Source organism: Mytilus edulis, chromosome 9 (assembly GCF_963676685.1).
Source record: "Mytilus edulis chromosome 9, xbMytEdul2.2, whole genome shotgun sequence".
Classification (NCBI taxonomy): domain Eukaryota; kingdom Metazoa; phylum Mollusca; class Bivalvia; order Mytilida; family Mytilidae; genus Mytilus; species Mytilus edulis.
In genome coordinates, this window is record NC_092352.1 from 27,242,131 (window position 1) to 27,258,337 (window position 16,207).

Genomic DNA, 16,207 nt, shown 5'->3' on the forward strand with positions numbered 1-16,207 from the left:
ATATGTCTCTGGTTTTAAAGATATTGAATTTGTTAAATTTTTATGTAGTCATAAAATGAAAATTTTCAGTAAAAATCAATTTATCCCGATAAAAGAGTGAAAAGGCGTCATCTGGAAAAAACTTAAATGATGATGTGTTACGGTCCAGATGCAGTTGTCACTGAATATAGTGTTTGCCAATATACTTTGATGTTTTTTACCGAATATATACTTATATATCTTTGCACCGAGATAAATAAAATTGCAATAAGCAAATGATCACCATGACTGATATAGATGAGATTCTGGATTGAGGTTCTGTATTAAATAAAAAATAGGATATTGTCATTAAGTTTAAAAAAAAAAAAAAACTTATTCGCAAAATTCTTATAAAAATGATTTTACTTTTAATTTTTCTGCAATTATATGATTTCTTTATTCTATATATTGTTCATTTTGTAATCAGTATTGTATCAATGTATTCTTTTATTTGCCACAGTGTTTTCTATTCTTTTTTCTTTTTGCTTATTTGTCTCTATTCATAATATCATTAGGGCATTGTATCTTCTCTCTTCTGCAAACCCCATCCAGATCATATAAGACTGACGCTCTAAAGGAATTATTGTCCTCACATTACCATTTTTTAAAAACTGATTCTAACATTTTTGCCTGTCATCATGAAAGTTATATAAGAGGAGCAGAACAGTTTAACAGGAAAATGATCAGCAATGCAAGGTTTATAAAAAAAAAAGTGCAAATGTGAAGTTCAACGACATATCGACTGCTTGTAGGAACAAAATTGGTAGGCAAGCACTTCCAAATAATTATGTTAACGATGGTTAGATATTTCTACTAGTTTACGAATTAAGCTTAAATTATATATGATAAATTATAGAAAATGTCACACCTATTTGAAAAATGATATCGTGAAATCCGCTAATCCTTCGCTGTTGATATTTTTCATTTTTAGCACCGCAAATAAGTCTCAGTTTCATGTTCATATTTAATCCCCATTTAATGACCACGAACCTTGTCTATAAAATTGTACCAAGTCATCAAAACAATATTGAGATTAACACGCACTGGCAGATTAGAAAATCCTCTCATTGTGTCCTCTTCGAGGGAGGGTATCATCTCAATACAATTAAGGTAAGCATTTTTGTTGATTGGGGGCCAATTAGATTGTAGACAGCAATAGATTTGCTGTGGCCTTAATCCCACCAAAACACTCACTGTTAACCCTTATTTTGAATAAATATACTTAGGCTTAAAACTGGGCGATGTCAAGGATTTACACATGACTACTTTGACCTGAAATTCATCTACCACATCTTCTTTTTTTATATTCAGTTAGAAATTAGGAATAAATATTTCATTTAACATTTAATCGGGTAAAATATCAGTCAATGAGAATGAAAAAATATAATGCACATTGGGTAAAGAACGTCAAATAAAATCGCTGAAAAGCGTTCTCAGAATTTTAATTCATAGATTTTCATTGAATTCAATATGTTGTTAAAGATAGACAATGTATCCTCCTATTTTTGCATAAAATAATGGAATTGGAAACAATTATATATTATCTCAACTCAGAATTTCTGAACGAAAAATGCGTCCCCCTCTCACTATGTTAATGGTAGACTAGACTACTACCAATTCAATCAAACATATTTCATATGGATCCAAAATGGCTATTTTGTGACCTTTGGATAAAGCATGTTCTCTTAGTTTATTTTCTAAATTGGCTGAACGTAAAAGGGTTAAAACCAAAGTTATTGTCAGTTGTTCACAATGAAAAATAAAAAAATGCAACAAAAATGCTCCAAGGTTAACATGGTTTTACAGCTAACTTAACCCAAACGTGTATGACAGTTATTGACAATTTGATCATATGAACTAGCAAAACAGACATAACAGGTTATTATGACAATGATTGGGGTCCAGCAACCGATACTATAAACATGCAACACAGAAATACAAAAAGTATAAAAAAAAAAAAAAAAAAAATAAAAACTACAAGGAAGATTCAGAAAGTACCTTTTCAAATGGCAAAGTCAAAATCTAAAAACACTTATCAAACGAATGGAAAACAACGGTCATATTCCAGCCTTAAAACAGACATTTCTTACTTGTATGACAGTCCCATAAAGTTCCATTATATTATCAAAGTACGACCTTCAACACGGAGCCTTGGCTCACATCGAACAGCAAGCTATAAAGGGCACAAACAGTACTAGTGTAAAACAGGAAAACCAACGGTCTAATCTATTCATAAAAAAACAAGAAACGCGAAACACATCAACAAACGACAACTACTGAACATCAGGTTCCTGACTTAGGACAGGTGCAAATAAATGCAGCGGGTTTAAAAATTTTAATAGTCACCAACCTTCACCCTTATTTGGAACAATAGAGACACATTATAACATAGAACGACACATTATAAAATATAAATCGAAATTGCTCAACTGAGTCAAAAGACATAGTAACAAAAACAAGTGAACATACACCGAATGAATAAATTTGATCTATGACACAATGTAAATACAAAATATCAAAAACCTTGATAAGTGGTACAATCGACAACTTAGATAATTGGTACAAACCATTACCTTGATAATTAATATATACCATAACATTGATAATTAGTACATACCAATTTCTTGATAATTGTTACATACCAATATCTTGATAACTGGTACACACCAATACCTTAACAATCGGTACATACCATTACATTGATAAGTGGAACATGATAACCCCTTGTTCATTATATCATATCATAACCTTGATAATTAATACATACCATAAAATTGATAATTGGTATATAACAATACTTTTATCATTAGAATATACTAATATCTTGATAATTAGTACATACCATAATGTTGGTAAGTGGAACATACTAACACCTTATTCATTGTTTTATACCAGAACCTTCAAAAGTGATACATCCCATAACTTTGATAATTGGTACATAACTAAACCTTGATAATTGGTACATCCCGTAAACTTAATAATTGATACAAACAATAACCTTGATAATTTAAACATCCCATAACCATGATAATTGGTAAATCGTAAACCTTGATTAATCGTACATACAAAAATCTTGATGATTCGAACATACAAGAAGCTTGATAATTCGTACATACAAGAAACTTGATAAGTGGTGCAATCGATAACCTTGATAATTGGTACATACCATAACCTTGATAATTGGTACTTACCATAATATTGATAAGTGGAACACACTAACACCTTGCTCATTGTTTCATAGCATTGGCGTATACTAATATCTCGATAATTGGTACATACCATAACATTTATAATTGGTTTATACTAATATCTTGATAAATGGTACTTACCATAATCTTGATAAGTGGAACATACCAACACCTTGCTCATTGTTTCATAGCAGAACTTTGATAACTGGTACATACCATAAACTTGATGATTGGTACCTACAATAACCTTGATAATAGAAACATACCAGAACCTTGATAAGTGATACTTACTATAACTTGGTAACTATTCATTGTTTTATACCAGAACTTTGATAAGTGATTCATCCCATAACTTTGATAACTGGTACATACCATAAACTTGATGATTAGTACCTACAATAACCTTGATAATAGAAACATACCAGAACCTTAATAAGTGGTACTTACTATAACTTGTTAACTATTCATTGTTTTATACCAGAACCTTGATAAGTGATACATCCCATAACTTTGATAATTGGTACATAACTAAACCTTGATAATTGGTACATCCCATTAACCTAATAATTGGCACATACTATAACCTTGATAATTGCTGCAATCGATAACATTGATCATTGGTACATGCCATAACCTTGATAATTAATACATACCATAACATTGATAATCGGTACATAACAATACCTTGATAATTGGTACATACCAATACTTTTATCATTGGTACATACTAATATTTTGATAATTAGTACATACCATAACATTTATAATTGCAATATACTAATATCTTGATAATTGGTACTAACCATAATATTGATAACTGGAACATACTAACACCTTGCTCATTGTTTCATAACATTGGTATATACTAATATCTTGATAATTGGTACATACCATAACATTTATAATTGGTACATACCATAACCTTCATAATTGGTACATACCAAAACATTTATAATTGGTATATATTATTATATCTTTATAAATGTAAGATACCATAACCTTGATAATTGGTACTTACCATTATTTTGATAAGTGGAACACACTAACACCTTGCTCATTGTTTCATAGCATTGGTGTATACTAATATCTCGATAATTGGTACGTACCATAACATTTATAATTGGTATATACTGATATCTTGATAAATGGTACTGACCATAATCTTGATAAGTGGAACATACCAACACCTTGCTCATTGTTTCATAGCAGAACTTTGATAATTGGTACATACCATAAACTTGATGATTGGTACCTACAATAACCTTGATAATAGAAACATACCAGAACCTTGATAAGTGATACTTACTATAACTTAGTAACTATTCATTGTTTTATACCAGAACCTTGATAAGTGATACATCCCATAACTTTGATAATTGGTACATAACTAAACCTTGATAATTGGTACATCCCATAAACTTAATAATTGGTACAAACAATAACCTTGATAATTTGAACATCCCATAACTATGATAATTGGTAAATCGTAAACCTTGATTAATGGTACATACAAAAATCTTGATGATTCGAACATACAAGAAGCTTGATAATTCGTACATACAAGAACATTGATAAGTGGTGCAATCGATAACCTTGATAATTGGTACATACCATAACCTTGATAATTGGTACATACCATAACCTTGATAATTGGTACTTACCATAATATTGATAAATGGAACATACTAACACCTTGCTCATTGTTTCATAGCATTGGTATATACTAATATCTCGATAATTGGCACATACCATAACCTTGATAATTGCTGCAATCGATAATATTGATCATTGGTACATGCCATAACCTTGATAATTGCTGCAATCGATAACATTGATCATTGGTACATGCCATAACCTTGATAATTAATACATACCATAACATTGATAATCGGTACATAACAATACCTTGATAATTGGTACATACCAATACTTTTATCATTGGTACATACTAATATTTTGATAATTAGTACATACCATAACATTTATAATTGTAATATACTAATATCTTGATAATTGGTACTTACCATAATATTGATAACTGGAACATACTAACACCTTGCTCATTGTTTCATAGCATTGGTATATACTAATATCTCGATAATTGGCACATACCATAACCTTGATAATTGCTGCAATCGATAACATTGATCATTGGTACATGCCATAACCTTGATAATTAATACATACCATAACATTGATAATCGGTACATAACAATACCTTGATAATTGGTACATACCAATACTTTTATCATTGGTAAATACTAATATTTTGATAATTAGTACATACCATAACATTTATAATTGTAATATACTAATATCTTGATAATTGGTACTTACCATAATATTGATAACTGGAACATACTAACACCTTGCTAATTGTTTCATAGCATTGGTATATACTAATATCTTGATAATTGGTACATACCATAACATTTATAATTGGTACATACCATAACCTTCATAATTGGTACATACCAAAACATTTATAATTGGTATATATAATAATATCTTGATAAATGTAAGATACACCTTGCTCATTGTTTCGTAGCATTGGTGTATACTAATATCTCGATAATTGGTACATACCATAACATTTATAATTGGTATATACTAATATCTTGATAAATGGTACTGACCATAATCTTGATAAGTGGAACATACCAACACCTTGCTCATTGTTTCATAGCAGAACTTTGATAACTGGTACATACCATAAACTTGATGATTGGTACCTACAATAACCTTGATAATAGAAACATACCAGAACCTTAATAAGTGGTACTTACTATAACTTAGTAACTATTCATTGTTTTATACCAGAACCTTGATAAGTGATACATCCCATAACTTTGATAATTGGTACATAACTAAACCTTGATGATTAGTACATACAATAACCTTGATAATAGAAACATACCAGAACCTTGATAAGTGATACTTACTATAACTTGGTAACTATTCATTGTTTTATACCAGAACCTTGATAAGTGATACATCCCATAACTTTGATAATTGGTACATAACTAAACCTTGATAATTGGTACATCCCATAAACTTAAGAATTGGTACAAACAATAACCTTGATAATTTGAACATCCCATAACCATGATAATTGGTAAATCGTAAACCTTGATTAATGGTACATACAAAAATCTTGATGATTCGAACATACAAAAAGCTTGATAATTCGTACATACAAGAACCTTGATAAGTGGTGCAATCGATAACCTTGATAATTGGTACATACCATAACCTTGATAATTGGTACTAACCATAGTATTGATAAATGGAACATACTAACAACTTGCTCATTGTTTCATAGCATTGGTATATACTAATATCTCGATAATTGGCACATACCATAATTAGTTATCAAAGGTACCAGGATTATAATTTAGTACGCCAGACGCGCGTTTCGTCTACATAAGACTCATCAGTGACGCTCATATCAAAATATTTATAAAGCCAAACAAGTACAAAGTTGAAGAGCATTGAGGATCCAAAATTCCAAAACGTTGTGCCAAATACATCTAAGGTAATTTATGCCTGGGATAAGAAAATCCTTAGTTTTTCGAAAAATTCAAAGTTTTGTAAACAGGAAATTTATAAAAATGACCACATTATTGAAATTCATGTCAACACCGAAGTGTTGACTACTGGGCTGGTGATACCCTCGGGGACGAAACGTCCACCAGCAGTGGCATCGACCCTTGATAATTGCTGCAATCGATAACATTGATCATTGGTACATGCCATAACCTTGATAATTAATACATACCATAACATTGATAATCGGTACATAACCATACCTTGATAATTGGTACATACCAATACTTTTATCATTGGTACATACTAATATTTTGATGATTAGTACATACCATAACATTTATAATTGTAATATACTAATATCTTGATAATTGGTACTTACCATAATATTGATAACTGGAACATACTAACACATTGCTCACTGTTTCATATCATTGATATATACTAATATCTTGATAATTGGTACATACCATAACATTTATAATTGGTACATACCATAACCTTCATAATTGGTACATACCAAAACATTTATAATTGGTATATATAATAATATCTTGATAAATGTAAGATACCATAACCTTGATAATTGGTACTTACCATTATTTTGATAAGTGGAACACACTAACACCTTGCTCATTGTTTCATAGCATTGGTGTATACTAATATCTCGATAATTGGTACATACCATAACATTTATAATTGGTTTATACTAATATCTTGATAAATTGTACTTACCATAATCTTGATAAGTGGAACATACCAACACCTTGCTCATTGTTTCATAGCAGAACTTTGATAACTGGTACATACCATAAACTTGATGATTGGTACCTACAATAACCTTGATAATAGAAACATACCAGAACCTTAATAAGTGGTACTTACTATAACTTGGTAACTATGTTAGTGGAACACACTAACACCTTGCTCATTGTTTCATAGCATTGGTGTATACTAATATCTCGATAATTGGTACATACCATAACATTTATAATTGGTATATACTAATATCTTGATAAATTGTACTTACCATAATCTTGATAAGTGGAACATACCAACACCTTGCTCATTGTTTCATAGCAGAACTTTGATAACTGGTACATACCATAAACTTGATGATTGGTACCTACAATAACCTTGATAATAGAAACATACCAGAACCTTGATAAGTGATACTTACTATAACTTGGTAACTATTCATTGTTTTATACCAGAACCTTGATAAGTGATACATCCCATAACTTTGATAATTGGTACATAACTAAACCTTGATGATTAGTACATACAATAACCTTGATAATAGAAACATACCAGAACCTTGATAAGTGATACTTACTATAACTTAGTAACTATTCATTGTTTTATACCAGAACCTTGATAAGTGATACATCCCATAACTTTGATAACTGGTACATACCATAAACTTGATGATTAGTACATACAATAACCTTGATAATAGAAACATACCAGAACCTTAATAAGTGGTACTTACTATAACTTAGTAACTATTCATTGTTTTATACCAGAACCTTGATAAGTGATACATACCATAAACTTGATGATTGGTACCTACAATAACCTTGATAATAGAAACATACCAGAACCTTAATAAGTGGTACTTACTATAACTTAGTAACTATTCATTGTTTTATACCAGAACCTTGATAAGTGATACATCCCATAACTTTGATAACTGGTACATACCATAAACTTGATGATTAGTACCTACAATAACCATGATAATAGAAACATACCAGAACCTTAATGAGTGGTACTTACTATAACTTAGTAACTATTCATTGTTTTATACCAGAACCTTGATAAGTGATACATCCCATAACTTTGATAACTGGTACATACCATAAACGTGATGATTAGTACATACAATAACCTTGATAATAGAAACATACCAGAACCTTGATAAGTGGTACTTACTATACCTTGGTAACTAATTGCTACCCACAAGAATGCGTTTTAACATCATATCGTCTCCAGATAATATTGTTTTATCAGTATTGATTGAGTGAGTTCGTGATTTGTATTCCTTGTAAGCCTTCTCGTTATTATACAGTAAATTCTCCATGCTTTCCGTTGTTTTTTAGTTACAGAATTATTTTTAAGTACATTCTTCTCTTTGACATTTTAAAAAAAAAAAAGTTCTATACACCTTCCGAAAACTAAAGCCATACAAACTACATACTTCACTGCTAATATGTGTGTAACGGAAATTTATCATATTTTATAATTTCAGATGTTACGTGTTTTTGAGATAGTAGTTATTCCTGTTCTTTTTACCACCCTGAATTGTCAAATTCCAGTCACTGTTAACACGCCGTCTGGTGTAGTAATGGGTAAGGAAATACCATTCAATGGAGCGAAAATCTATCGATTTTATGGAGTTCCGTACGCAGAGCAGCCTGCAAGGTTCAAGAAACCACAAAAAATAGCTAATAAACGGAACTCAACATTGAATGCAATGAACCCAGGAAAACTATGTATTCAGTCTATTTCCGACATATTGAAACAACAGCTTCAAAACTCAGAACTCACCGAGGACTGTTTATACGTTGATATTTATGTCCCAAGATCTTTATCAGAACACAACAAAAAGGCCGTTGTCATAATGATACCAGGAGATTTCCGAACAGTACAAACATCAGTTTATACAATTTTTAAATACTTAGGGTTATATAGTGATGCTATATTTGTGTATGTTTCTTTCAGAGTTGATATATTTGGTTTTTTATCGACTGGAGATAACATCATTCCTGGGAATTTTGGTCTTTGGGATCAACAAATGGCTATAGAATGGGTCAATGAAAACATCCATGCTTTTGGTGGTGACTCCTCCCGAATTACATTGACTGGGCTTAAAATCGGTGCTATATTTGTCGGGTTACAGGTAGCAAATTCTTTAAACAAGGACAAAATCCATCGTATTGTTGTTCATTCGGGTTACCCGGATTCAAAGGAAGCTATTGTCACAGATGCTGAAGAATTTGCCCAAAGGCTAGCAAAACACTCTTGTCAAGCTACGTCTGGAGATGCTAATTTTACTTCACAACAAATTTACGATTGTCTTGTAACAAAACCAGCTACAGAACTTCTAGATGCAGTAAATAGCATTTATCCAACATCGAAATCATTAAAATTTGCTGTTGGTCCTGTTATAGATAACGATTTCATTTTAGAAACAGCAAATTTTAACGCCATTCTCCCCGTGGATGTTTTAAGTCTGTGTGTTTCAGCCGAAGGAATGATAAAGTTCAAGACCTTCGTCTCTGAAATTGAAAATGAATACAACATAAATGTCAACGAAGGTGTTCCAAAAGCTGTGCTTTGTAACAAAATAGTTACACACATTGTTAGTCTATTCTTTGAAAATAGACAAGACCTTAAAGATCTAATTTGCAATTTTTATACAAAAAATGATTCCCTGGAACAAAGCAGGGATGCTGTTAGACTGATCGGAGATATCTTGTATTATTCGCCTATCATAAATATGCTGAACATCCATGACTTGACAAATACTGAAAACAGCCGATTTTTAGGATTGTTTTCCGTTGTCAACCCTTTGGACGATCCTGCGCAAAGTTTGTGGAACATGGTACCCTCGCCGGGTACAACTACTATGTATTTATCATTGAAAGATGTCATCATAGACTATGGATTCTCCTTCAGGGCAGAAGAAACAAATCTGGGAGATACATTCATGAAGTACTGGAGTAATTTTGTTGGTCATGGGTACGAATCAAATCAAAATCAAATCAAATATATTTATACGTGTAAATGTAGGTAATAAGATAGTTTAAACTTTGAAAAAGACAAGTTTGTTCTATGGTCGGGTTGTTGTCTCTTTGACACATTCCCCATTTCCATTCTCAATTTTAAGTAAAGAAAGGCATGCGCAAATCCTCCCGGCTCAGTGACCTGATTATCTGTATCTTTAATGCTGTTGACTTTATACAATAGTATACTGAGACAAAGTTGATGGATGTTTTACTGGTTCAATCAAGTAGTTTAAAAAAATCTATAGGGAATTTACAGTCATAAAGATTTTACAAAGGGTCAAACTTAATAACAGTGTATACAACCACAAATGCTCTACTTTAGTATTATGAATTTTGATATTTTGAATTCGAATGATTTATCATCTAGTGGTATCATATTGTTTACAGTTTGTAATTTTCATTATTCATCTCAAGTTATTGGTTTTGATAAAGTCTTGTTTTTTTTTTTTGTGAAATCATAGCTTAATAATTCGTCAATAATTAAGGGCATGACAAAAGACTTCTACGGAATCGTATTAGGGGCATAGTACACATAAAATTGGCAGGGAACTTGTTTTTCAAAGCAAAAATTTGACATTTCAAACCTGAAAATATCGACTTTAACTCGAAATTCTAACTTTTCAAATCTCGAAATTTTAACTATTCATCAAATCTCGAAATTTAGACTTTTAGTACCTTGAAATTTTATCTTTCTAAAATCTTGAAATTTCGACTTAATATGACAGTGTCGTAGAAACTAAAACATGGAAAACACCATTTTTTTTGTCAACATTCATATTCTTACCGAATGAAATTCTTTAATATTAAATGCTAATCCATATACTAGTAATGATTAAATAAAAAAACATTTTTTTAATATAAAATGCCAAAATTAGCTTTAATTATTTGCTTCCATGTCCACTGCTTCTAGAATTGTAATAACTGTGTTTGAATATAAACATCAAAGTTTAAATACGTTGAAAAAATTGAAATTCAAAATTTTAACTTTGAAATAAAAATTTCGAAATTTTCAAATATTTGGTTTTAAGCGTTCTCGAGTAAGATGAATAGGAAAAAGCGATAAGAACGCATGACATCAATAATGTGCTGTTTTACATTTTTTTTATGTCTTATATTAATTGTTTGATATTTACTTTTACATAATTGATATTTTTATCCTTTTATATTTAATTACAGAAACCCTAATCCTTGTCCTGCAGACGAGTCCTTAAATATCTGGCCTTTATATGATATCAGAAACCAGTACTACATGCATTTTAGTAGCAACTTCAGCATACACCAAGAGCACAGTTTGTATAAAGACCGCATGCAGTTTTGGATGGAGACTGTTCCAGATTTTCTTGGCATCCCTCGTACAAATTTGACATCAACGTCAGGACGGATGCCAGTTACTTCCACTCATTGCCCTCAACAAATCAGCACTGTGACAGACATGACCATCAAGAAGATAACAAGAGAAACAAGTGAAACCATCACTGAAACCAGCACAGAAAGCATTAACAATCACATTAACATTTTAAAGTCTGACCTTCGTATACTGTTAATCGTTCCCTTTATCCTTATTGTTATTTGCGTCTAAACTTCATTAGAATTATAAACGCAGAAGAAGATTTTCTCAGTCAACCATCGCCCTTCTCCCTATATTTCAAGGCCTAATTTTTTTTCAAAATAATAATTTTAGCATGTAAACATATTTATGTATCGCTATAATTGTAGTTATTGTTTTTTTCCTAAGCATATGTACCTTTGTATTATTGTAAATTGTTTATGTTCTTCTGTGTACCTTTGTATCTACAGAAGTCTATCAGAAAAAAGTGTTAGTTTAAACATATTTATTTATAGTGGATTGGGAAACAAGTTTTGCAACTTATATTAATCCCTTTGCACTTTTTCGAAATCTACAAGAGTGACTTTAATTAACGCGCAAGAGATATGGCTCTCTCTTAACACGGGTCAGCCATTTATCGTCCTCTTCCGACGGACTATCATCGTTTCCTGAAGACCATACTCGCAAATGATGACAAGGAAGAGCCGAAAATTCAGTTCCTGAAATATTCATAAAGTGTATATACCAAAGAGATGCCGTGCATGTCGTTATATGATTGATCAGGAATAGATTGAAGTAAGAGTTGGACTGGTTCTATAACGGTCATGACGAGTACGGTGTATTTTCTATAGCTAACTTATTCAAAATACACCCCGGTGTAGACATATTTACATGTAATTTAGGAGGGTTTACAAACTACCGATTTCTGGTAGTCTATCATGATTACGGACAATAACCAATACGAAGAAATACAAGTATAAACCAGACCAATACTGCGTCGTTTCATGCAATTGATATCGAGGAATCGTGTTTACTGAAGCAGAAACTAAAAACGTTTGATGAATATTGTCGTGTACGATTAGTGTTGTAAATTTCAAACTATTGGTAAATAGGAAATAACCGATCGGCGGATGTGAACATTGCTTACTGATACACACAAAAACTCAAAATTATCAAGCTTCAACCGAACCTTCCATGAGGGGGGATAGGAGGGGTCCTGATCCCGAAATCCCGGACTTAAAAAAACGAATTCCCGAGGTCCCGAATTTAAATAAAGTAAATCCCGATGTCCCGAAATCCGAAAAAAACGATTCCCGGATCCCGAAAGGGTCAATCCCGAAATCCCGAGCTTAAAAACACCCGATCCCGGAGTCCCGATAAAGGTCCTATCCCCCCTCTTCCATATACGCCAAGACAAGTTTGACGAATATTTTCTTTGTACAATGAGTGGTATAAAATTTCCAACTAATGGCTAACAGAAATTTACAATTTTTCTGGTACAATGAATGTTGAGCCTGCAGATCAAATATGAAATCTTTTTGAAAATACTCTAAAATATCCCAACTGTGGTTTCATGAAAACGAGTTTTAAGAACCATTGTACTATATCTTTCTTGTGAATATATCCATACGAAGGTATTGATATTGACAACTTTTTTTGGGGAAAAGGGGGAGGTCATGCATATGATCTTGTCAGAGGCGGATTTAGGGGGGCAGGCGGCCCCCCCCCCCCCTTTTGAGAAAAAAATTGGTTGTTTATATAGGGTCCCCTCTTAGGCAGCCAGTGGGCCCCCACTTATGCAAATTCCTGGATCCGCCACTGCTTGTATCTTGGATTTTTACACATCGCTGAATACAGCTTCTTTTTCTTGTAAATTGATTTTTTAAGGTATCCCCCCAACTAAACAGTACTTAACAAAAATTGATAAAGTGGTTGATCGGATTTACAGCAGTAGAAATACAATGATATAAGATCTACACGGAATCGAATTTTGATTTTATAATGATGATCTAGTTGTTAAATACACTGAAAGCAAACACCATATTTTTAGCTCGAATGCAACTAACGAGGCTTAAACATTGTATGGAAATGGTCTTAAATCTTAATTAGATTTTGAATGATATGACACTTTTATAATTTGTAAAGTTGATTGCTTTATACTTTTGATATCAATTTTTTGTTTAGCTATTTGATTTGTTTAATTCTTTGTTTTCATTTTGGTTACTACATCCAAGAAAGTTTCAATGTCATGTGCAGTCCACTAAGAGTGTAAGGGTGGACTTTTCTTGTTTGTTAAACGCAACGCTATATACCCAGTCTATGGAAGAAGCGTATCGATAAAAACTTTTCTTATATCACATAGCGATATTGTCTAATATCAATTGTAAATATGCAGACATGCCATGCGGAAAATGTTGTTTTCGGCAACGAAAAATTCAGAAAATACTTACTTTAAAACTTATTATTTAAATATAAACAACAATTGAGTCTAAATATACATTCAGAAGTTAGTTAGAAGCTAAAGTTTATGTCCGTGTAAAATTTGAAGTGCCGTGTTTTTCTTATATACATAAATAAACAATGCGATACTTTTAAATATCAATGCGATACTTTTAAAATATCATAGCGGTGTTTTTGTTATATCAATATTAGTACCGATTAGTATTAATATTAGACTGTTGTATCCATATTTTGATAATTTTACCTATTATCTCTGTTTTGTTCACGCATCGTTGTAAATATGACAGAATTTGACGAGACTGTCATACACGTGAGAGGTTAAGCGCTATAAAACCAGGTTCAATCCACCATTTTCAAAACTTGAAAATGCCAGTACTGAGTCAGAAATATGACAGTTGTTATCTATTCGTTTGATGTGTTTTATCATTTGATTTTACCATTTAATAAGGGACTTTCTGTTTTGAATTTTCCTCGGAGTTCAGTATTTTTGTGATTTTACTTCTTAGTATAGTATTGTATGTAAATAAGCAGTTTTAAGACCATTGCTTAAATTCAAATTGTTTTTGGTAAAATCTTACAAATTTCTCAATTAGTTTTGGAAGCAAAACTAATCAAATAAGGGTTTAATAAACAATGCCGTTATCAAATAGCTAAGTATCAAAATGATTGTTCACATATATAACATTTAGCAAATTTCATAATGAACGCACCGAAATAATATATATCCGATATGCTCGCAACGCACGCATGGAAGACTTTCATTGGATAACAATGAAACTAACTTGTGACAAAGATGAATCATAATGTCCTCGTACTGATTGATTCGACAAAATCTGACCTGTACTTTTGAATCTCCTTTTTTTTTTACAAATTAGACTTTTGGCTTTCCTGTTTGAATGGTTTAACACTAGCAATGTTCTTGTTCCTATATAGCGTGGTGTTCGCTGTGAGCCAATGCTCCGTGTTTAAGGACCTACTTTGGTCTATAATGGTTTACTTTAAACAAATTATTACTTTGATGGAAAGTTGTCTCATTCGAACTCAAGCACCATCTTCTTATATCTATAAATCTTTAAAATTTCCCCTTATAACTAACCGCTTTCCAGTCCTCCAACTGAACGATCTAAATTTATCAATATAGAAAAGATATATAAACATTTCTAACGTCAAAAGACATTTACATCTTTTTTATTTGTGTTCTAAACATTTTTTTTAGTACTCATTGAAGAAATGAATTTATAAAAAGCGATACGGATTGTTATTTTGCACTAAGAAAAGTTCGCGTATTTATACGGTCGGTTAATAGCCAAAAACGAAAGTCAAATCTCTGTGGCAACAATACATCGGAATACCCTCACGGTCATAGCGATGTAAAAGAGCGTCCACGCGGCGAGTTGAATATGTTCATAGAGATATCGGTTTACCAACGGGAAAAGTCTTTGATATCCAAAAAGAACTGGTTTCCTTCTCAATATCTTTTTCTATGTTAATAATAAATACATTTTCTGTTTGACAAGATTTTTGATTTTCATTGTATCTGAAGTTGTCCAATTAATAGTCTGAGGCTACTCGGTTGATATCTTCAAAGTTCGGGACATCAGCATTTGTACATTTTAGTTTGTTTGGATTATTGATTTTACCATTTGACAATTTATTGTAATTTGGAGCTGTATTGGATTGGATTGTTAAATGAATGTTTCTTTTAAGTAATGATATTTTTTGACTATTTCGATATTACCAAGGTGGATAGGCTATAGCAGTGTGACCAGTATATTATAATCTAATAGGTCGGTAGACGTATTTGCAACCGCATTTAAATTCCGCCATTGCATCATCACTTCAAATAGAATTATAAAAAATAAGATGTGGTATGATTG

General features: G+C 31.6%; 1 protein-coding gene across 1 annotated transcript; it reads left to right on the forward strand.

Moving 5' to 3' along the window:
* Nucleotides 1-9,099: 9,099 nt before the first annotated feature.
* On the forward strand, nucleotides 9,100-12,122 carry LOC139489893 (carboxylesterase 5A-like). The gene is made up of 2 exons (XM_071276739.1): nucleotides 9,100-10,496; nucleotides 11,720-12,122. The coding sequence occupies exons 1-2, from the start codon at nucleotides 9,100-9,102 to the stop codon at nucleotides 12,120-12,122; spliced, it is 1,800 nt and encodes a 599-aa protein (XP_071132840.1).
* Nucleotides 12,123-16,207: the final 4,085 nt, after the last annotated feature.